At 37.8% G+C, this 24,922-nt stretch overlaps 2 protein-coding genes across 2 annotated transcripts in view; both read right to left on the bottom strand.

Moving 5' to 3' along the window:
* Positions 1 to 1,180: 1,180 nt before the first annotated feature.
* On the bottom strand, positions 1,181 to 9,878 carry mtnr1al (melatonin receptor type 1A like). Its single transcript, XM_043256688.1, has 2 exons — positions 9,175 to 9,878; positions 1,181 to 3,997 (listed from the first exon to the last, which is right to left on the bottom strand). The coding sequence occupies exons 1-2, from the start codon at positions 9,410 to 9,412 to the stop codon at positions 3,228 to 3,230; spliced, it is 1,008 nt and encodes a 335-aa protein (XP_043112623.1). The 5' UTR covers positions 9,413 to 9,878; the 3' UTR covers positions 1,181 to 3,227.
* A 5,365-nt stretch (positions 9,879 to 15,243) lies between these two features.
* fat2 (FAT atypical cadherin 2) overlaps positions 15,244 to 24,922 on the bottom strand; it is a 47,047-nt gene continuing 37,368 nt past the window's right edge. The window contains 4 exon segments of the mRNA XM_043256711.1: positions 15,244 to 17,600; positions 19,429 to 19,937; positions 22,051 to 22,210; positions 23,236 to 23,677. Of these exon segments, the coding sequence (XP_043112646.1) occupies positions 17,128 to 17,600; positions 19,429 to 19,937; positions 22,051 to 22,210; positions 23,236 to 23,677 (1,584 nt within the window). The 3' untranslated portion in view covers positions 15,244 to 17,127.

Raw genomic sequence — 24,922 nt, 5'->3', positions numbered from 1 at the left:
GTCGATTGCAATGCACAGGCTTATGGGAAAAAGCGTTCCTCTGAGTTTTAAAGTATTCGTATTTTTGATAATTGTTCCATACGGCAGTGCATGTTATTCGAGGTGTCACGTTATCAGCTGATTTATCTTCCAAAGCCAACTTTTACGTTGAACGCCAAGCGGAGACCCAACAGAGAAATGTTTTATTGTGTAATTTCATGGTTTCATGCTTTCGGCAGGCAGAGATTCATCACACAGAACATATTGCGGTGGGCACAAACTATATTTATACCCTCAGCGGGTGAAGCTGGATTTAATATAGTCTAGGTGGTGTTGTCTTTTACCTGGTGCAGTTTGTGTTCATGGATGAGAGGATGGCATGACCGGCCACGCTGGCGTCTGTGTAATTTGGCTGGCATCTACCGAGAGACGGATGAATTTGTGAGTTTTGACTCTGCTTTTGACGTCAACAAATGTGAAGCGTGTCGTGACTCATGAGAAAGTTGCACGGTCTACCGGCTAAAGACGAGAGTTAATAAGTAACAAATAAAATAAGTTGTTTTACTATGCCTTTATCGCTCCCGTTCTAGCTCGAAGGATTTCTGAAACTCTTCTTGATGAGTCGCTTGTCATATTCCTAACATGTGTGTAGCTTTGGAGTTTATTGCTGCATAATTGAGCGAATTACAATTGCAGAAAATAAGAGTCTAGTGTGGTGTACAACGCATTTGACTTTCACTGCAATAATGTCAGTAATATTGATAGTCAGTTCCTCTTTTTGAGGTCTTTTTGACTACAGTGATACGAAAGAGGCATAAAAGTAGTGCACTTATCTGAACGAGTGCGCTAATACGCAGTACAGTATATTAGTTGAGTATTTGGATATCTGACTGCTGAAGGACGTCATTGGCAGGGTTTTCGAGAACCTCGTATTAAGAAATGATATCCAATCAAACTTGCGATGCATATCATGATGGGAGAAACTTGTTTCGAAGCTCGACGACCAACTGGCGATGGTCAGTAGAAATGCAACCAAAATGCACCATTTTCGAAACAGTTGCAAACGTTTTGTTGAAAGCGTAGCCTGCTAAGATTAATTACACGAATACGAAGTGTCTGTATGTTAATACGCATGATGCTATTTCGATCAGACCGTTGAGATGACTAACTTAACTTTTTTTCATTTTTGAGTCCTGCGGATCTTCTAAAACAATCATCAAATTTAATCCGAGATCAGGTAAAACCGGTTCATTCCTAAAAATGGTCATTTCAAAACAATTATGGCATAACGAAGCCTCATTTACTGAGATCACGTGACTTTAGTGGTTTGTACGCTTGAGCAGAAATCACCGCTTGAAGCAATTTTGAAAACCCCAGTCACTAATATTATTTCTAAGATGTTTTTTATATTTAATATTCCAGTGAAATGCCCTGACCCATAGGTCACATCACTGTAAATAAGATCTACGTACAATGATAAAAGTATTTTACATTATTTACAAATACCTGCATGTAATCTGTAATTAATTACGCCTAAATCCACCTTTAATAAACCCCTATCCCAATATCAACAGTTCTGCAATATATAAGCACAACATGGACGTTGTACTTATTTTTTTATGCACGTGTGCGGTAGCTAATGCCACCTCGTATAAAGAGAGACCAGTAAAATATACCGTGATTTGGGCTGAATGTGAGTCTCAGCATCTGCGTGACGTTTTCCTGTTTTCGTCTCAAACCCTGAGGCATAAGTCCACCATCTACAAGCTATTTGTCCTCACTGACCCACAAAGCTCCCTGTCAGAGATCTATACTTCTTCTTCAGCTGGACCTGCTCTGAATGGATAATGATGACTGGCAGCACACCATGAAGAGAAGTGCCCCGGGCAAACGTGGGTTTCTAGACTTGTATTTATTGTTTGTAAAACACTCGAGGCGCTGAAAACAACATACGTCTTGTCAAACGTGTGCTCTATCAATACAACCGCATGTCAGAATTTTATTTTAATTCTTTAAATTTATGAGGAACACACCCCTTCATTTTCCCACGGAGGAGTGAATATGTCAACACGTTGCACAGTGATTAAATTTTATTGAGACATCTTACTATTAAACATGAACGCAGCACTCGGATGCATTCATAGGAATGTTTACATATAAAAATATGATTGTTTAATAAATATTTGATCAGAAAATGTGCAGTAGAGATTTCAAATAACACAGTATTACACTTTTTGATTTCCACCTTTACACACAAAACAAGTATTTGTAGGATACATGGAAGTGCTTTCCACTGAAACGCTCATGAAGAAAAAAAAACATATTTCTATGCATTTTTTTTTGTTTTGTTTTTTTTGCAACATTCTAGATCATAAATCTAATGGACTTTTTAACTGCTGTAACTCTCAACTTATGGTCCATTTCCTAAACAAGCTATAATATTGATATTAATACATTAGTGTAAAATAATTCATAAAGTAAATCATACATTCTTTTTTGCAATTGAGGTATCAGATAATAGAGTAAATTCATTTAGCTCAGCAAAAATATGCTCATATATGGAATCTATCAAAATCTCCTATCTTACATCCTCATTAAGATATGCTGACTTTAATTAAATTGTAACATAGATATACTTTTTTTTCAATGTAATTGAGTTAATTGACTTGAGATTAAAATTTTATGTAGTTAATCATCTTATTATAATCTAAAAAAAACTCTCACCGACTCTATATGCTCCATTAGTAATTCAAACATTCATTATTTTTTTCATATTTTTTTCTCCCAAGTATTTAACAAAAATGAGACACCATAAATAGCCAAATAATGCTAAATATATATTAAAAATCACATTTAAAAGCAATTTCATTTGAGAAAATATTTTTGGACATTTAAACACTACATTTTTAGACGGTTGAATATTGAACACAATCTAGTAATTTTGGTTAAATAAAAAAATTGTGTTTCAGATAGACATTATCAAGGGTTTTGATTAGCATTGGGATCATCCACAATTAAAATGCAAAAATTAAAATTCTACATAAGGACATGTTGTGTAGATGATAATGTAAACAAGGAACTAAAGTTCAAACGCGTACCATTTTGTGCAAATTGTAGGATGCAAATACAGGGACTCAAAATATGTCCATATTTGGTATAACAAAATGCAAAGCAATAAAAACATTCGAATCACAAAAGATGCAAGTCAATAACTTGGAAATACACAGTGCTCGTCTCATAGTGAAAACTCAACAATTAAACTTGAAAATAGCAAGTATAATCCTTTTATACTCTTTCCGAAAGTTGTGGTTTAGCACTCCGTATATAACGCCATTGAGGCAGCTGTTGAAGTATGCCATGAAGTAGCTGGCTGTGAAGAGCCACTCGGGTATGGCTTGGCCCAGTCTGGGGTGTATCGCCACCGCCAGGCCTATGAAGTTCAGCGGAGCCCAGCAGACGGCGAACAGCACAAACACCACGAACATGGTGAGAAAGTTCCGGAAGTCATGAGGCTTGATCTTGGGCCGACTGTCGGGTTTGACCCGTCTGCGCACCTGTATGACGAGGATCCAGATGCGCAGGTAGCAGTACGTGACGATGCCGATGGGCAGGATGAAGTGCACCACCACCACCGTGATGGTGTAGAGCGAGCTCACCGACTGGGCGAAGGTGCACGAGTAGACACGCGGGTCGTACTGCAGAGACTCCACAAACCAGTTTGGGACGATGGCCAGGATGGTCAGCGCCCAGACCAGGACCACGTAGCACACCGTGTTCTTGTTGGAGAAGAGCTTGTCGTATTTAAGGCTGTGGCAGATGTAGCAGTAGCGGTTGATGGCGATGCCCGTGATGTTGAAAATAGAGCCGATCACACTGAGCCCCATGAGGAAGCCGCTGATTTGACAGTGAATATCACCGGCGATCCAGCGGTCGTGGAAGATGGCGGTCAGGACGAGCGGGTAGGGGTAGATGGCCACCACCAGATCTGCTATTGCCAAACTCACCACAAAGGCATTACCTGTAAGAATAAGAAAGTAAAAGATCACCGAAAGTGCTGTGCACAGGTCATCGAACTAATGTAATCGGCAATCTGATTATGAGCATCTTAAAATGCAATATAATCTATCTACATGTAACTACTTTTACATATAGTGCATGAATGGTATCTCTTAAGTGGGCTGACTTTTAAAATAAAATTCAGATTTACGCCAACACACTAATGAACTTGTTTTATCTATTTAAATTGCACTTTTCAACTCTGCAGGTACCAGATGCTCCATTAAACAAGTGCTGTATTGACTTGAGCATCCACTTCTCTGACTGAAGTCAATGAATTGAATTCTTTGAATTACTGAGCACACGCTTCACATCCAGCTGTGTTAATCCATCACATGTCGGCCAGGCTTGTAATACGTGAACAACACATTTATTGCAAATGATTTTCACTGTCCTCTAGCAGAAGCATTAGGAGAATGGGATGCTGGACCTATCATATTCTGTTTCAGAGTTTGTTTAATTAAAATTTAATTAATTTTGTAAAATTAAATCTTTCATTTTAAATAGCATTTTTTTAGCATATGTAAAACTGTGTTTTTTCATCTCGAAAACATATCTATATCCCGACCTATGCTCTTAACATCAAATGCAGAAATTTTAAGTCATTATAACCTTGAATTATGACCTCAAGGTTAGACTAGACATGTGCCGGTATTTGGTTATGCAATGTATATCTAGACAATGCATATGCATGGTATTGTTCTTGTGGGCATTTCAAATGAATTTGCAATGTATTTTAAATACACTTTTCCCATTAGCTGGTTAAATGCATTCATTAATCCTAGGCAATTTAAATATATTTAAAACAGTAAATACACATTAAAATCAAAGTATCGAATTTTAAATGGTTTGTTATAAACAGCTTTTTTATGAACTTGGTAATGAATATAAACTAATAGTTGCATTGGTTTTAACAAAGATTAAAAACTTCTCTAGCAAATGTAGCTTTTGTTCATTGATAATGTTAATGCATTAACTAAGGTTAACTAATGATATCTTACTGTATAATTTTTTTTGTGAATTGCTTTATTGTATTTAAATGTTCACATGTTTTTGTTATAAGAAAAAGATATTAAACCTGTTATATTGTATTTAGGCAACACTTTTTTTGCAGCTAAGTTTTAATATCGTGTTAAAGCATTAGCAACTAATCGCCTATTTAGCGCCCAAACTCTGGAACAATCTCCCTAACACTGTTTGGGAGGCAGACACACTCCGTTATTTTAAATCTAAATTAAAGACACATCTCTTTATCCTGGCTTACACATAACACACTAATGATGTGTATTATTCAAATCTGTTAATGGACTGTTAGGCTGCATTAATTAGATCAGCTGGAACTGGGAACACTCCCTATTATGCACAATGTACTCATTACATCGAAAAAGAATGGCATCTACTCTAAAATTGAACTGGAAATTAAGTGCTGGTTTGTCTGGCCATCTGGCCTAACTGAGCCTGGTTCATTTTCACTCATGCAAATGTGAAATGTCATGTGTATTTTACGAGGTGGCAAATTCATTGGAATTTGTATGAAGGACCACACATAACCCCATCCCCAACCTTCACAGTCACAAAAATCGTAGAAAATTGTACATTAAACAGCAGAACTGCCAATTGTTAGGGAATGAAAGGGCAAGCCAATAAAAGGTTTGTGTGTTTTGATGGATCATCTGTGTTTTGATCACCCTTCTGAATCTGATCCGGATGTAGCTTTTGACAAAAACACAATTTTCGAAGCTTTTTGTTTAGAATGTTTTTCAATCCCACATTCAAGGTTTGGTTAAAAAAAATTAAGCAAAGGCTTTGTTCTGTCTTTTGACAAATTGCATGTTCAGATATTCATGAAACAAAATATTCTGTGGCCCATGACGTCGTGATCAAAAATGTTGACAGTGGCTGGCGACATTTTAGTTTTAAATGCTGGTGGGAAAAGAGTTGACAGTGTGAAAGCTAAGTGCATGGCTTTCTTTTTTAGTCCATACCAAAACAGCGAAGATAACTGAACAACAAGTGTAAACCCGGGTTGCCAAGTCTGTATTTTTCTAGCGGAATCGGGCTACTTTTATACTCTTGCCACAGGTTGTTTTTTCAGTTCCCCCGATTACCCAGAACACGATTTCCACTGAAGTCGACCCCCCGGGACATGACTTTGGAGCAAATTTGATAGCCAGTTTCCCCCAGAACGCGATATTTGGCTTATCCTCTCCTTGTCAGCTCGATCAATCACCAACAAATCAATAAATGTATACAGAAATTGTCACTTTATTTGTCACCACTGTGTCTCAGGGATTCAGGGACGAAGCAATGAACATTTTAATGGTGCTTCTCTTCACAGTCATCACGGTGCAGAAATTAGGGGCATCCTCCTCTGATTGACTATTCGGACCCAGTCATTTGGAGAAGGGTTACAGCTGTGACACATGTTATGAAGACGATGAAGAACTGAAGTTCTAGTTTTGCAGGATTATTGTTTTTCTCTGTTGCACAGGTAGCGCTGCACAATTAATTCACAGATCACCTGGTCTCGCTCGACAGATATCTGTGATGACAGGACACATGTAAATTCATGCCTACAGGCTGTCATTTTGAAACAAGCTCACAGCGCTGTTCTGGGAGTTCAGATAGGTGATCAAAGCAATAGACTCTTTTACTGACGCATGTTGGTGAATTCTGACCGACTGGACCATTCTTCACGTGTAGTATGGTGTACCACGGAGGTACTTTCTGTGACCTGTTAGCATCAGCATCATGAGAATAGAGCTCGACAATACTGATGAATTTATGTGCTATAACTTCATTTGCTGGCTATTGATGCATGTGACGGAAATGGGATTCAAATTTAATTTGGCACTTGTGCATCACACAGTCTGAAGTGTCAGGACCTGGGATGGAATAAATCATCACATTTAAAATCACTTTAATCCAGATCCAGTATCTGTAATGGATCTGCTTTCACTGATGAGATATGCAGAGCTTCAGCTGTAAGTGTTTACAGTGAAAATACATTTAAAGGCCAGCATACGATGCCTTATAGACAGTATTGTCCCTTCTTATCATTTTCTATTGCAAAAAAGCTTTTTAACTTTTACAGCTAAATTTAAAACGAGGTCAATATAGAAGCAACACTGCATAAGTTATTTAGGCTTGTTTCCAAGAAAATAAACCTAAATTAAGTTGTCAGCTTAAAATTGATTTTAGCTTAAATAATAAAAAAACCTTATGTAGTTTTTATTCATTTGTTCGGCCCTTTTCCCCATCACTGAATTATAGAAATAATTATTATAATAAATTAATTAAATAAATAAATTGTAATTGGGATTTGTCTCACAATTCAGACTTTGTTTCTTATAATTCTGAATTCACAGAATTCTGAGAATTTTTATGTAATTCTTTTTGACTCCTCAGACTTGTTATTTGGCAATTCTACATTTATATCCTGCCATTTTTTTTTCTCTGAATTCAGAGTTAACATCTCACAATGAAGTTTTTCTCCCCACTATGGAATAAATAAATTTAAAAAGATATATAAAAAAATATTAATATCTTATTCATATTATATAAATTCGTATCTTGCAGTTCTTTTTCATTTTTTACATCTTAAAATTTCATAAATTTCTCTTAGAATTGTGAATAAATAAATAAGCAGAATTGTGAGATAAAAAGCAATGACCTTTTTCTTTCTTTTGTTTTCTTTCACTTCGTTCGCAGAAAACAGACTTCCTTATCTTGTGCAGTTCTACCTTTAAGTCAAATAATTCTGTTTTAAGGACGTTTGAATGTTTTTGCTGAAAAATGATGCTAATGAAAAAATAAAAGCACCATTAAACGATGTGTAAGTGCTGTGCTGGTATCTCTCAAGCAGCCACACACATCACATGGCAACAAAACACTAGAGCTCTAATTACTGGGGGTGTGTCAGGAGTTCATGAACCTGTCTCGCTGCCAGCTCTGAGTGAGCTCCTGCATTAAAATGCCCCGAATGCCTTCGTTTTAAGAGAAAACAACAGTCCGTTTGGTATTGTTCTGCATAAAGGAGTACAAGCAGCGTCACATATGAGGATATTTCTGTCTGGAACCGTATCCTAAAGACTACGCATGCATTAGCCAGGTGATCGTAGGATGTCTGCGTGTTCGGTTCGCAGCATATATGCAAGTCTCAGTGTTTGAAACTTTATTTCTCACGCAGAGAAGATCTGAGGCTGAGCTCATTAAGAGGAGCGTACGGTATCTCATTTGTCTTTACGTTCTCTCAGCGCTTGTGTCTTTTAAAGGTCAATCATTAGTCGGTCAGACAAAATAACTGCACCTTAGAACCACTTAAAGCTTAAATCTTCAAAAGGAAAAGGTCAGGCTGTGCTGTGTGTGTTCATGAGATAAGACCAGTGGCCGGGGGACAGATTGAGATGTTGCCTCTCAGACTAAAACTGACAATGTTAACAGGGCAGCATGCAGAGGCATTCATACAGCAGCTGCACACCACCACGCTTTTGTCTTTTCAGTATGACACCTGATGGTCTGGAGTCCATTATTGCGTCCGAACCTTAAATAATGAGCTAACCAGGTATTGTTACTTTAATATCAAGGCTTTAAATGAATACTACAGTAGCTACTGTTTTTTTTTCTAAAAATGGCATCAAATAACACCCCTATACGTCAGTCTGTGTTGTTCACAGTCATTTATTACTAATTATTATTTTAATTTATTAATAATTATATTTTTTAGTCAGTGCAAAACAAAGACGGATTTATATAAAATTATATAAAATATTAATAATCACCCTAATAAAAGTAATAATTATTATTCAAGCTAATAACAATACCTTATAAAAAATGGTGGATAATAATCAACGATTATAATAATAAACAGTTATTGTTATTATTAATAAATTGTTAATAATAGTAATTATTATCATTGCTGTTGTTATAACCAGTGACTATGCAAGTCTATGCAAACCAGGTGACAATAACAAATATTCATAAAACATTGTGTCCCTAGAACAGAAGATTATTTCAGAGAACTTTTCAATATCAGTTGAATCTTCAGTCAATCCCTATAAACGAGTTACTTCAGAAAACCTTGCAACTATGCAAATAAAAGACGTCAGGGTGATGATTTATAGATGTGAAGACATTTACCTGCCTTCCTGAGCTTTCTGTTTCTGAAGACCGATACAATGACCAACAGGTTGCCCAGAACATCTACTATAATGGTAGTGATGAGAACACTGGAGAGGAGAGTCACCACCCAGGGGAAAGACAGGTACTTGCTGTCCCGGTTTCCTGTCGAAATGTTCCTCAAAGGGGCGTCTGTTCCCTCCACCATCCTCAATTCATCATCACCGGACAGCGGCGAGGGCTCCGGTCCTCCGCGCATCCAGACACCGCGGCTTCAGCCGTGCGCTCTCACAGCTGCCATAGAGGCACGGCGATGTGATGATAACAGGCAAAGCGGCTATTAAATCGTAAATCGAAGAAAACTGGTGTCGTTTCGAATAAAATAGCTGCGATTCAGACTCGTTTTTAGACATAAAATCCTGCTGGACGAGCGCAGGGACATTTGTAATCCAGCGTCTCTTTGGTGGAGAACTTACGAAGCGCGCCGTGCTTGTCAAGACGCCCATTCATAAATCTGATACATAAAATATAAAGCTGACGTTCGTTCATTCACTTCAGCCCTCATGCTCAATGCTGACTCCAAAAAAAAGCGTCGGGAAATAAAGGGGTGGTTAAACGCCTCCCAAACTTCAGAAGTTCTCTCGGAGGGCTGCTGTCGCGAAACGCGGCTGGAGATCCAGAGACCCGTGCCATTTATATCCGCGTGCGCTCTGACATGTGTTGGCTTTGCGTGAAGCTGGATGCTGAGGATGAGGGTGTTCTGATCATGTGAGCGCACCTGACGGCTCCTGTCTGCCGAGCGCAGTTAAAGCTGCACTAAATGATAGAAGCACGATGCTGGAAGTCTTAAAAGCGCGTATGAAATACATTTAGAGGATGCGCTTTACAGTAAAAACTTTGATAAGATTGCATTGTTGGTCAAATGCTATAGGCAACAGTAGGCTGCTTTGCATTAGGATCATCTATCTATTTAATTTAATCTAATTTACACATTTTTTTTACCAATATATAATATATATATATATATATATATATATATATATATATATATATATATATATATTTTTTTTTTTTTTTTTTTTTTTTTTTTCATTTAATTTAGTTTCATTTAATTTATTATATAATTTATTAATTTAGTACCCCTATTATGGATTTTTGAAAATGATTTTTCTTGCAGTGTGTAACAGCTCTAAGTCAATGAATGCATCCTACAAAGTTTTAAATCCAAAAGCGCACACTGTATAGTTAGTTGTAGTTCCTCAAAAAAAAAACGAGTCGGCTCTGAATCATTGAAGAGAGTCATTTTTAAAACGAGTCCCAAGGCTTGAAAAATGAAAGTGTTTTTTGGGTTTTTTTGACGGTGCATGCTTGTTAACCTGTTGTCTGGAACTCCCAAAACCAAAATATGAACCACCCATAACCCATAGGGCCACTTTCCTATAATTTAATTTAGTTCAAATGTATAGTGTTTAATTAACTCTGCGGTCAATAAAAATGCAGAATTAAACATAAAATTAACTTCTACCACGTCTGTTCAAATTTGATCTGCAATGAAAACCAATAGAAATTCATTAATTCTTAATCACACAGCACAGTGACTCTAAAGATGTGGCAATGTCCCCCACAAGGATAGGAATACCAGTAAATGTTGACCTTGCGGGGACATTTTTTAGCTCTCCGTGAGGAAACAAGCTGATAAAACATACAGAATTCAAGTGAAAATCTAAAAATGCATGTATTTTCCTGTAAAGGGTAGGTTTATGTAGGGTTGGAGTAGGATAATAACACATACAGTTTGTACAGTATAAAAAAACGCCTATGGAGAGTCCTCATAAAACATGATACCTCAACATGTGTGTGTGTGTGTGTGTGTGTAATAGGACATTTATTTCCTTCACTTTTGACATTTCAGAAGCGTAAAATTCATCCGATTCGAAAATCATTTCATTCATCACAAATAATATGCAAATCCTTTGCATCTTTTAAACTGCATTCGTGTGTGGCTGTCTGATTCACCCTCCACATCATCCATCATGGCTTTTGTGCACACTCGAGTTCACAATGCTTCAGTAGCTTTAAAGAAAAGTGGCATTCTACATATTTAAGATGATGCTTGACCGATGGGTTGCTGTAAAAGGGTTGGACACCAGGTGTGGGTTTATGGCTCATAATAAGCTGTCAGTAATGGCACATTTTCTCCCGATGTATTCCGCTACCTCATCACCCGTCAGTCAGCCCGGTCAATAAATATTTGATCCTTTATCTTGTCATTCTTGAGCGGTTTATTGATAAGTTTATGACAGGATACCAGCGTCGAGGCATGTAGGAGAACACGTGCGCTCACTCACGACGTACAGCATGTTCCCCTGTTGGTTGAAATGTTTAGTTTTTCAGCAAAGAAATCGTTAAGGCAACAATTAAGCACTTAAAATAAACTTACAATACAATTTAATTATTAATATGAACGTGTCTGGTGTTTCAACATCATCTGTCAGTTTCCAAACCTGCGAGATAATGTATGGCGTGTTTCTGACATTCGTATATATAATATATTTATATAGTATGTCAGAAACGGACACGTATCTGTATTTGCACGTGGGCTGTGGTCTCGTGATATTCGCAGTATTTGTCTCCGTGGTGGATTGTCGCTCCTCTCTCCTCTTTTCAAGCCGCTACAAAAGCACTAATCTGAGTACACAAACACTGCTGCCCTCCATCTGTTGACCCAGAAATGACTAGGGGTCACATTAATAACCAGACTTTTTTGTTCGCGGAGTACGACGGTGAATGCAAAGCAGTTCGCGTTGCGCTCCAGCCGCCGTATTTAACAATCCAGATGTGAGCGAGTTTACCCACAAGACTGTTTATCATGCTACGTGAGAGCGTCAGAGCTCACTTGTATCCTGTTAAAATTACGACTTGCCGCTGTGTTTCGGCTCGTTCCGAGGGGAATGGTGTTTTTATTTATTTATCGAGAGTTGACTGGCATCTGAATAGCCCTCGGTGGCCGTGCTGATTATGGAGGTTCGGCCCAAGGTTTGTTCGAGGTGACCCTTTTATGCTGATGAGCCAACTATGTGCGCTTCTGTCTCTCGCTGACGTTTGTACTTGAATATAGAGTTACAAACAGCTGCACAGAGGGGCGTTCCTGCAGTTTAATGAATTGAAGAAGAAGAAGAAGAAGAAGTCGACTTAACAACAAGGTGTATATGTCCTTTACACCGGACGTATCCTAGCAGGGATTTCTAAAATACTTAAAATGTTTGTTTTCCTATTGCTTTAATAATTACAGAAGGTAATGACTGATAAGTTGTTGGAACAATAGCATGCCAGAATTGAAGAATATTGACCAATTGCGGCATGGAGGAGGCGGGATCTATAGAAAATTGCCACTTGGCAAATTCCCCAACATTCGCTTTGAAAGAACGTCAATTTTGTAAGTCATTTTGAGTATTAGTATATGCATTTACTTAATCTCTGTATTGTGATATTTCTGTGTATGTAAATAGGCTCAGCAGGTTTGTTGAAAACATAAATAATCCTGACCCAATATTTCACATGAACCCTATTAATTTGTCTACCCTGTTACAACATTTTTTACAGTGCAGTGCATAACAGAGTGGACCTTAACAGGATGGAGTTTTCAAACGAATGAAGCCCATTACTATATAAAGAAAAACAAGAAGAAAAAATAATTGTATAGATAGATAAAATCCATTACAAAAAAGCAAATTTTTCATATGTGGATGTTACTTTTTATGCTGTTAAATAAGTCATGTGCCCTATAGCACATGATTTTTTAAAAAGTGGCATCATTTCTTTTGAGGGAAAGCAATTCCACACACAGAGTCGTAAACGTTTCTCTCATTTCCTCAGTTTTAGAAAGGCTTCTCTATTAAAATTCCTCTTAAATGGTAATCTTCTGCTAGCATGCTGTTGTTAATGAGTTTCATTAGCTTAAAGTGCCCCTATTATGGGTAATGAAAGGTTCATATTTTGGTTTTGGGAATCCTAAACAACAAGTTGACGTGCACGCAAAGTCAAAAGCACTTTCATTTTCTCATAATGTCCATTTATTTTTACCTTATTTGTTCAACGACTCCCAAATGATTCCTTCAACGATTCATTTTTCCAAACCCCCTTTGATTGGTCGATTTCATTTAAAGCAGTGTTTGTGAGATTATGAAGCTCCAAAAGCGACGACGCCTAGTGGTGAAAAATGATTTCGCTTTTTCATTCAGACCAAAAGACCAACAAGTGGGCGGACAATATGCTAATATTTAATGCTGACGTCGACATGAAACGGCTTGGGACTCGTTTTCAAAACTACTCGTTTCAAAGATTCAGAGTCGACTCTTTCGTTTAAAAGACTTGGCGCACTTTCAGATTTTCCAGGATGTTTTCGGTCACCTCGCGCTATGTTATCCGCATGAAACTTCATTTTCAAAAATCTCAATAATAGGGACACTTTAAAGCCTCCATTCTGTTAAAAAATGTCATGTAACAGGGTGGACAACTTTCCTATGTCACCTGAAACATTTGGTCGGCATTTTTAGCTCGAGCTCGATGTGTTTTTTACCTGATAGACAGACACTTTCCCCTTCCGATAACACTAATGCGTTCACTGAATAATTGAAATTTAAAAATCCCTACCACAAATGTGCCTACTCCAAAATCCAGGCTTTCGCAGCATCTAATCGTGGACATTAATATTAAACAGAGCCACTAGTTGAAGTGAGTGTAAATACTCTGTACTGTTTAACATTGCAAACGACATTCTAAACAGTTACATCCTACACTTCAGATGTCATGTGCATGAGTTCAAGATGAGTTACGGCACTCAGTTGACACTCATATCCGAAAGCCTCAAGGGTCCTCAGCTGTGGGGTTATTTGAGATTTCTGTGCTTCAGGACAGGGGATGTATGCATTACGGGACTGCTCCACTTTCACTCGTGCATAAATCTTGGGGAATTGCTGAGTTACAGTAATTGTGGCGAAGCCCCCGGCGAGCTGAGTCAGAGCTCCTCTGAGTGTTGCCGCTCTGATTCACGACCTCGATCGCTTATGTTCTTCCATTATTCTAATCGCTTTTATTCTGCGTCTGAAAGCTAATGAGCCTCCCTCATCCATTGCTTAATTCATTCAGAGACGTCCGGAACGGAAACAACCGTTAAAAGCCCTATAAGAAACGGTTCTGATGATCGTGTCCCCAAATGTTCATAAGACAAACGCTTTGGCATAAAGAAAATAACCATAATAAGCGCAATTATATATTTTACACAGTAGGATTTTTAAAAGACTCCTGCTGACCAACGCTGCACTCATTTAGCAAAAGTAAAACTATTTTATTGTGAGATGTTAGATTTTAAAAGAACTGCATTTAATAAATTAAATAAAATCTATTCCCAGGTGAGAGAAAAAGTGCACTTCCACGATGTACTTTAAGTGCTACTTTCACACACTAATTTTGCAATTAATATACAGTACTAACAAAATATTCTTTAGTTATTAAGATAAACTTAAGATCATGTGTGTTCTCAACTGTGCTACCATGAATACGAAATAAATCGTATTTTATTTTACTTTTGCCATCTCATGTTTTTTAAATACAGAAATACACTGTAAAAATAGTTTCAATAATTTATTATCCCCCACAACCTTAAAATGTTTTGTTTATTCAACTAAAATATTTCTGCAGCTTAACATTTTAACTAAACTTTTTTTGGGTTGACTATAAAAAATTATTTTGTGAACTCAACTAATTATTTAAAGCACATCTTATTTCATACTCATGGTGTCCCATAATAGCAGTTAAGTACACTTAGATGACCTTAAGTTTATCTTAAGTAGTACTACAGATACAGTATATTAAGTACAAAATTAGTGCAGTTTGGAAAGAACATTATGGAAGTGCACATTTTCACTGGGTTATGCCTTTCGAATATTCTTTGTTTATTATATAATAATACTCTTTAAATAAATATTTTAAAGGAACATAATGTATTTACGGTCACTCTTGACCAATGCATTCTTGCTAAATAAAAAAAAACAAATATATAATAAAATATATAATGCAACACACATTACATTCTGTATATTAAACAATTTTATTTGATATATTTCATAGTATTTTTTACATAGAAGGGAAATGGCAAAGACAACACGGATTCTCTCACAGAGGAACGTATTTAAAACATGGGAGTCATCCCACATTGAATTCTCAAAATACAAAAAAGAAAATTACATTCGCGCTAACCACCCACTGCACAAACGTACGGCAGATCACAACAAATACTTGCAACAGCTGCCAATAATATATACATCAACACTGTAATACGTTATTTGAAACACTATAGACTACAGTCAGTGAGGGAAGGGAGTACATGCACTATCATTTGATGACATGCAGCAGTCCGCTAAACCTGTCTCCGAAGCAAGTCACATTCAGGTCATCTTTGCATCCAATAAAATGTACTCTTTTGGAAATCCCTATTCATTAAAAAAACCAAAAACAAACATTGAACCCCAAGGATGACGCCAATGTTATGAATACAGAAGCGCTTTAGAATATAAAATGCACACAGGCACACACACACACACACACATACAGTATATACGATTCTTCAATCAGTTCAGTTTCTTTCATACTTTGGCAGTATTTTTGATCATTTTAATGATTAGTAAGCATTATGACAGTTTGTCAAGAAGCATAATTGAGCCATAAAAAGCTGCAGAGAGATTTTTTATGGCTTAAGTTTGATTGCCTTTGATCAGTGAAAACTTCTAAAACTGCACAACTTCTGCAGCATGAGAAGATAAAGCCAGAGTTCACATTTCAAATTGCTATTCACCGAGCGCAGCAATTCAGACACATCTTAAAGGAAAAGTTCACCCAAAAACGAACATTTGCTGAACATGTATTCACCCCCAGGCCATTCAACACGTAAATGAGTTTGTTTCTTCGTTAGAACCGATTTGGAGAAGCTTAGTATTAGATCGCTTGCTCACTAATGTGAAAAATCCATGCACTGTTGTAAGGAGACAACGTGAAATGGATTTTTTCACTAATGGAAAGCAGACTTTTTATGGACTATTTTGGAGAGAAGAAACGAACGCCTTGATGGACAAACAAGCAGGACTGGAGTGGTGTGGATTTTTTCATCAGGTGTTTGGGCTCTCATTTGGACGGCACCCATTCACTTGGCGAGCAAGTGCTGTAATGCTAAATTTCTCCAAATCTGTTCCCTTGAACAACCAACCCTACAAGTGAATTTCTAACAAATGAACTATTCCCTTTACAAAAGAGTCAAAAAGTAAACTTCCCAACAACCATGGACCTGTTTTTGACATTTAATTAACATACATCTTATATTTCACATTGTGTACTTTTTTTTGATACAGCAGGGAACCAGCCTCTGCTTCAGTCACATCAATGTAACCTCTATACTTCCGCTGTTGTGAAATGTGCCACCGCTAAAAATGCTTACGCCATATGGAGCGCTTGAAAACGTTTCAAATTTCATAGCACGCTGATTTCGGCGAGCACATATGTTCTCAGAGATAAACACGCCTCAGCTATGTTTTACAGAAATAATCATCCGCCCTACAGCTGGTTTCCAATCCGATAACGACATGCAACACTACAATCAGTCATTTAACACGTGCCGAAAATATACTTTTTCCACCCAAACCGGACGGGGTGCGATTGAACTTGCAATACCAAATGAGGCCGCATTATCTCTACACGCTAACAACATCATTTATAACCACACCGTAGACTTATTAAGGACATGCGATAATTCCACAGAGGCCAAACAAATGAGTAAAAGTTGCATTTCACACAAATCTATCTGTTTTCCCTGAAAGTGACTATTAATACTGATAGTGCTTCTGTGGCTCTCAGCCGTTGAGCTTCATATACTATAAGTACGAGATGAGCTTCCCCTCTTGACCTTTGATCCACAGCGGTCTCTTAAAACATGACCTCCTCACAGCTGCCGTAGTCGCTCTCCACCATATCTGAGCCGGCGTAACTGCGAGACGTCCTTCGAGTAGATCCGGGCCGCTTGGAGCCGTCGCCGTCCGCGTACGAAGGCTGCGCCACGCTCAAGCGCACGCTGAGCCTCTTATAGCCGCTGGAGACGTTGTCCAGGCTGCGAGCGTGCTGGGTAGGGTAGTAGCTTATGGCAGTGTACTCGTTAGGGCACTGAGAGCTGGGCAGCGGCAGGCCGTCCGGCCCTAAGAAGTCATCTAAATTCTGATTGCTGTAACAAGGGGGTAATGGAGCACGGCGGTCGGCTCGGTCCAGCGGGAAAGGGAAGCCTCCGAAGCGAGAGTTTCTACGCGACTCGGTGGAAGCCGTCGAGTAGGTGCTCTCCACAATATCAAACTGCGGGAACTCTTGAACCGCGGGACGGCCGTAGTAGTCGGGATCAGCTGGATAGACTGCGAATGAGAGTTACTATTAGAAAGCGTTTATTTCTTGTTGCACAAATGAGTTCTGACACTAGCAGATGAGTTAGGTTTATGTCCAATAGTCGCACCACATGACTTCGGTTGCACGTCTATTAGTGATGCACCAATATTAAAAGTGTATTTTTAAGTTATGTTATGTTATGTTATATTTCACAATAAGTAATCAGCATTCACTATTGTTTAAAAGTTTGGGGTTGGAATGATTTTAGGTAACACGTTCACTATTAACTGCAATAAATATCTAATTTGCTGCTTATTAACAGTAGAATAAGGCATTAATATGTGCTTAATTACTACTAATAAATGGCTAATTCAATAATATGCATTAATAGGAGTAATAATTATAGTAATATGCGTGCTGTTGTGTTGCTTAATAGTTGTGTACTTAACACTTAAAGTGTACTTGCTAAGGGTTTTTTCAAAAACCAAAAAAAAAAGTTATTTGTTTATTTTTCAGTTGAAAAATAATTAAATGTAATTTTTTAAATGTATTTTAAATAAAAAAATAAAACGAATACAACATTACTGGCAACAAGTAAAAAAGCTATAACCCGGAAATGGTATAAAGACGACCCACCTACGAAAAGATAAATGGCTCAAAATAATAACAGAAGTTGAGGAAATGCATATATATTCAGATTGCAAAAACAAATCTTCAAGAACAAATTGCTAGCTTTCTCCTCTACAAAATAGCTGTTTATATATGTATATAAGTATGGATAAATACATATAATGATAATATATATATATATATATATATATATATATATATATATATATATATATATATATATATATATATATATATATATATGCAATCATTATTATTTTATTTTTTATGTTCTTGATAATGATGTTCCTTGTTACTGTTTTCTGTTTGGTTATTGGAACATTTCTTTCTTATATAAATATATACTTCTCCCTTGTAATTTATCTTTAAAAATCAATAAAAAAATAAGTAACAAAGAAAAAATACTACTAGTGAATTTAGGAATCACAGCCTCATAAATGAACAGAATGAGATTAGTGTTATCACATTGTTTTAAAGTGAGAGTGAGATGCTTTAAATGTAAAAATTGGGAAAACAAGCATGCACAATTCAACACAAAATATATAAATATATATATAAAACAACTGAAATTCTCCAGTCTCAGCTAATAATGACACTGATAAATTGTGCATCCCTAAAGGCAAGAGAAAATTCTTCTCGCTGGTGTTTGACTTTAATTATATTACTAAACTAATAGAATACCCAATATGTCCAAATATATGAAACTAATAAAGTGTCGCTCAGAGTTTTCCCCCTATGCGAGTGGGATGTGAATGTTTTGCACTGTTTATGACAGTTATGACAGTTCATGGTGATCCACTCATGAACTTTCCATCAATGCAATGCTGGATGTGCCACAAACAGCAGAGACACGGAGAGATTTGGATGAGCTGAACACTGTCCTCCTATATCAAATTAGTGAAAATCAGTAGCTGTGCCAATACGGCATTTAACGCATACTTTATTTCTCAACTGCTTTTGAAATGCTTGCGTGTTAGAGATGCGCTGGAGAATTTAGTAATAAATGTGAACTTTTTAAAAAGAGACACATTTGAGAAAGCGCTCAGTGCCTCAGCAAACCGAAGACGTAATTGAATATGACCCGCGCATGCTTTCCCATTGACCTGCGCGAGCACACGCAGCTATTTGTCCTTCACCTCTCGCGTCTTTTACGATGTGACTGAACTCCGAATGAAATGAAGTGCCTGCAGAAGCTGGGAAAATAATCAGTAACACGCATGTTCTCACCTTCGTAGTCGTGCTCCCAGTTGTTTTTCCTAATAGAGTCGTTATCAGAGCTGGTCGAGGGCGGAGGAGGTAAATTAGGGGCCACGCTGCAGATGACAGGACACTGAGGCCTCTGGGGCCGAGAGCCCACTTGGGGCCCGAGCTCCCGCTGTTCTCGAGGTCTGAGGGACCGGAAAGGACTGCTGTCCAGGTCGCCTGCCGAGCCAATCAGGGTGCTGATCTCCATGGGAGAGCTGATCTCGCTTTCTTTCATCATGCTTTTGGGCAGCGTTGGGAAGTAGCCGTTGGAGTCCTGCACGCAGCCGGACTTGTGCTTCTTGCGGCTGACGTAGCGCTTTCGGAAACACGCGAAGGCCACGACGAGGAGGACGAGTCCCAGTACGCCCGAGCAGATCTCCGCGATTTCCACGTACGGAGGGTAGGTGGTGCGCTCACAGTGGATCGAGTTTCCCGCCATTGAACAGGAGAAACCAGCGAGACACGGATTGGGAGTGCATGCATTCTGACATCTGTAAAGAGAAGGAGCAGTTGATTAGCTAACACTTTATTATGATTTTCACTTCAGGCATTCTGCTAACTATAAGTAACATATCACATAACATATCAGTAACTACATATAATTATGTTTATGCTCTGGCTTGCTTAGTTGGGGACACTTAATTTCTAGTGGTCATCGCCGATTTGATTACAGAGATTCTCCTATTTAATAGTGTTCAGTGCTTTGAAAAAATCTGCATTGTTAAAAGCGCTATATAAATAAAAGTAAAGTAGATATTAGGGGTGTGCGATAATATCATAATTGTAGCTTTAAGAATATGCGATTTGACATTATGAAGTGCTTTGCAAAACAAAAAAACATTTAAAACACGCACATTACGTCTAGAGTAGTTCCTGCATTTAGAGTTTGTTCTTTCGCTGCATGATTCTTTCACCAAAAATTATTACAAAAGTAACACTATTTTATTTACAACAGCTGAAAATACTCGCATTTTAGACATCAAATGTCTCTTTTTTGCTCTATTTCAGCAACGAAAATCATTGCAGACACAGCCTCAGCACCGTTTTGCATCTCTGAGGTGTGTCGTTCCTGAACGAATCAGCGATCAAATGATTTAGTTCGATCACAGTGACTCACTTATTAACAGTGGCATGCTTCCTCTCCCTCACATTTAAAGTTTCTTTTTATTATTGAAATAATTTCAAATAAAAGTTTTCAACTTTTTTTCCTTAATATATCAAAAGCATTTATATCAGCATTTCAGATGCAGCTGTGTGACGGCTGAAATAATCAAAATAATGCACTTTTTCTTTTAGGAAAAATGACTAAAATGGCCATAAAAGTCAATTTAAACTTCATTTTTATCAGTGTTAACTGACCTACACAAGAATAGCAAAAACTTCATTTTAGGATTAGCAGAGTAAGTTTCTGATGTGTTAAAAGTTATCAAGCAGTAATAGCTGACTGTTAGTTGGCATGAAGTTACTTACTGTTAGTAGAATGTCGAAATAAAGTGTTAGCGTTGACTAAATGTAGGAAAGTGTGTGTGAGCCACACTGATCTAGATATTCTCACATTCACAGAGACCCCAGATGAATTACCATTCGATGGAAATGGTATAGCAAAATGTAATACTTTCCTCACTCCAAATGTTAAGTGTGTGTTAATGTTAATCCATCTGCATTTCTTTTACCTTTTCTTCATGCATGGAAAAAGCAGTTATGTTATCAAGCTATCATCTGGGTGTTCTCTTGTCATCTTGAGAAGCTTTGCACCTCAAGAGTAATTAATTTTTTCACTAATTCGCTCAAAATCTTTGATACGTTTGCAAATTTTCTACAATTTTGTCTGTCGTCGTTGTCAGTCACAGACAGCATTTTTGAGCATTTTCACAAAATTACCAGATTTTTTTTTTTTGTGTAAATATCTGAACATGCGATACGTTTTTACACAAACAAAAAGTTGTCTTCTAGCTTTGTGCATTTTTTTTATCAACACACATGTGGGTGAAAAAAATGAGAGAATCATTCACTTCTCTTCTCTGAATGACTTTAGTAACATTACATTTAGTAACTATAAATCAGCAAAAAATGTATTAATAGGCCATGTCTCATTTTAAATTGGATTATTGATTCAGTTTCTGCAGAGCAAACTATTATTTTTAGAAGGCTAACTTATTTTTTATCTTTATATGTATGGTTGAGATTTATACATCATCTGAAAGCTAAATAAATGAGCTTTCCATTGATGTATGATATTTTTATGATGGGACAATATTTGGCTGAGATGCAACTATCTGAAAATGTGAAATCCAAAAAATTACAAATGGCCTCTGAAGTTATGCAAATGAAGTTCTTAGAAATGCATATTACTAGTTTTAATATATTTACAAAAGGAAAACAATGATTTTGCAGGCTACAAATATACTCATGGTATTTAAATGAGGACAATCAATAACGCTTTAATTTGTTTACTCAAAGGCACAACGCAAATAGCAAATGGACAGAACTCATGTAGTGCGGGTGAGCATTCATTCTCATGCAAATTAATCAGACTTCTCAATGCCTTCACCAAGGGCATAATATGCATTTGTGATTTCGAGAGCATCGCTGTGTGAGTCTCACCTGTTTCCAGCAATTTGTGCAGAGCAGTTGCAGATGTACCCTTGATTATTTGGCATACACAAACCATTAGCACATGGCTGGGATGCACAAGGATCGTTCGGCAGGATGCCGTTCTCACAGCGCGAGCCAAAGTACTGCGATGGACAGCGACAGTGAAACTCTGGAGGACGGGCAGGAAAAAAAAAATGCATCTTAGAGTAATGGTCAAGATAACAAAGATATTTCCATGGGAACTTCTCTGTGCTGAGATGAAAGTGTAGACTGACACTGGGGTATTGAGAGATCTTTTGAGCGGAGATGCAGCAGAGATTATCATCTCCCTGGCTTTATTTCCATATCTGTGTAGTGTTGCTTAGATACTCCAAAGACATTCCTGCATTTCTGTTTGTTGTCCCTTACCAATTTGTTAAGGGACCTTGTTTAATATTCAAGAATTAATTCTGTACTTCACAGACGTATAACATGAAACAGAGATGAAAACAAAAAAGGTGAACTATATAAGGGGGGAATAAAACATAATTTCAAGTTCAATTCATTAACATTAGTTAACGCATTTTTAAACTAGCTAACATTTTTAACACTTATTCATCTTGGTTATTTTTCATTTATACAGTAAATATATTATAGTTTACTAATTGTTGCTTTTTGATCATTTTTATATTTAATTTAAACTTTACTGTAAAGTGGTTCCGAAAAATGATTTTTGCAAAATTTAAAAATAAATGTGTACAATTTCTATATTTTCTATATATCTGTATCAACTTTATTATTGTTAAACGTTACTGTAAAGTGGTTCAAATTTATTTTTCTTAAATCTTACAAAAATGTTTGTGTGCATTTTCTAGTGATCATGGCAGTAATTCATAATTCATTTTGATAAAAAAAAATTATGTATAACAGCACAGTCAAATGATCTTATGTTAATGTTACTATTACTATTATTGCTATTTTTTATTATTTTCACTGCAATCCTTCTCTGTTTTATTATTTTCTACACATATCATTACTGTAGCAATAAAATGCATTTAATTTTACAGAGATGTTTATGTATTTTTTTCTAGTGATCACGGCAGCAGTAGTTCATCATATGCTGATTTAATAATGTAGCATTATTTAATTTTAAGTACGGCTAGGTAAATCAGTGAAGACAACGTGAGCAAAATTCGAGAAGCATTGCTTTCCCACCTCCACTGGGCTCTTCAAGACAAGTGCCTCCGTTCTCACAAGGATTCCTGGCACAGACTTTCACATCCGAGCAGCACTGGTAGATCCCGAAGAGCCTGCCGGTCTGCTGGCCAGTTCCTGTCATGCCCTCCTCTCCTCTCACCGCCTCTCCGTTGAACTGTACGCTCTCCAAACAGCCGGTGAAGCCCAGGCGCTCTGCATCTGCGCTGGGACTGGAGCTGGCCAGCACCAGGGCCCCACCGGACTGACTGAGCCTGCAGGGTTGAGGCAGAACCACCAAGTTGGAGTGGCTGGCATCGATGGTGAGTCTAAGGGTTGTGCCGTTGACCTCCAGAGAGACGTGGTGCCAGCGGCCATCAGCCACAGGGTGGTTGGCCACATGCAGACTGGCAGGGAGCATGTTTCCACATCTATATCTGAACCACAGCTCCTTGTCCACCAGCTAGAAAATCAAACAGTGACAAACAACAGCATTCGTGACAAAGAACAGAACTTTGTATTCGTGTCGGTTTCGTAAAACTTAATTTGAAAAAAAAGATTACATTCATTAAAAAAACAACATTTTCACTTTGAATACATTGAGCGTGTGGTTCTGAATTCAATAGAAAAAGTTATCATATTTAAAAGGAAATTATTCTTTAATTAAAATTTTTATTTGATGGTTATACTACCTCAAATGAACCACTACTGTGCTCCAAATGAATCACTAATGCGGAAACCCAGGCTCCCAATGAATCACTACTGTGCTGACTCAGACTCGAAAATGAATCACATCTGTGCGAAATTTCATGTTGATCACAAAAAGAGACATGCTCAAGTCAGTATTTCTGAAAAGAAAGATGAGCATCATGTCACTGACCCAGAAAATCTGGCAAACATTAGTACACACTTATTAGCTTTAGCCTGACGTCTGCAGCTTGAATAAAGTTACATATTTGCGGACCGTGCCCAGGTTGCCAGAGCCAGCAAAGCTCTTGCTGAGGAAGGTTAGATAGGTTGTGTTTTAGCACAGTTGGAAGCTTGTGCTCCCTGCGCCCGCTCCGTGGGAGATAAGAAGCCCTTTGTGTGCGCTATAGGTAGCTGTGAAAGACAGAGCTCGTGGGAGAACGCGGTTAGCTCTCCTTCAATCACGCCAACAACTTTGTGACGCGAAGCATTCAAACAGACGCTGACATTACGCCTCCTCAGCGATCCACCCACAAATAATGGATCGCTCGCATATGCATGTATTAGTTTCCTGTTCTGTGCATTAAAAAAACATAGCTTGTGTGTGTGTGTGCGCGCGCACTTCACATTTGCAAGTATTACACTGATGTTGGGAGTATGCATTATTAACAATCATCTCCTTCACACCAGCCTCTTAATTGCTGCGGCAGAATCTTCAGAGAGTTTTGCGATGAGAGAAGCGAAGCACAGAGCCTTTTGCTCTGATCTGATACCAGTCAGCCCATGGGTTTTGCTCATTTGCTTTCATTGGACGGAGCTGCTGTTTGATTTTGCTGTGCTGTGCTGAGCTGAGTGTGCAGCGGCGGCGGCGGTGAGAGGAGCACAGAAAAGGAAGAGGAACTTTTCCCGAGAGAACTCATCGAGGGTGAATGTTCGATCTGAGTTTCGGTTCCTCGAGGGCAATGCTGAGTTTGACAGGTAAGAAGGCTGCTTATCCACCAGAGTCCACATCAAACAACAC

The sequence above is a fragment of the Puntigrus tetrazona genome, chromosome 14, assembly GCF_018831695.1.
Source record: "Puntigrus tetrazona isolate hp1 chromosome 14, ASM1883169v1, whole genome shotgun sequence".
Classification (NCBI taxonomy): domain Eukaryota; kingdom Metazoa; phylum Chordata; class Actinopteri; order Cypriniformes; family Cyprinidae; genus Puntigrus; species Puntigrus tetrazona.
Note: the sequence above shows the minus strand (reverse complement) of the source record. Positions and strands in the feature narration are given on the sequence as shown.

What these genes read in the sequence shown, in the direction of transcription:
- mtnr1al (XM_043256688.1), bottom strand. Translation starts at nt 9,412, where the DNA reads ATGCGCGGAGGACCGGAGCCCTCGCCGCTGTCCGGTGATGATGAATTG. An exon ending in CAGAAAGCTCAGGAAGGCAG is followed by an intron (nt 3,998 to 9,174) that starts GTAAATGTCTTC and finishes TTATTCTTACAG; the next exon opens with GTAATGCCTTTGTGGTGAGT.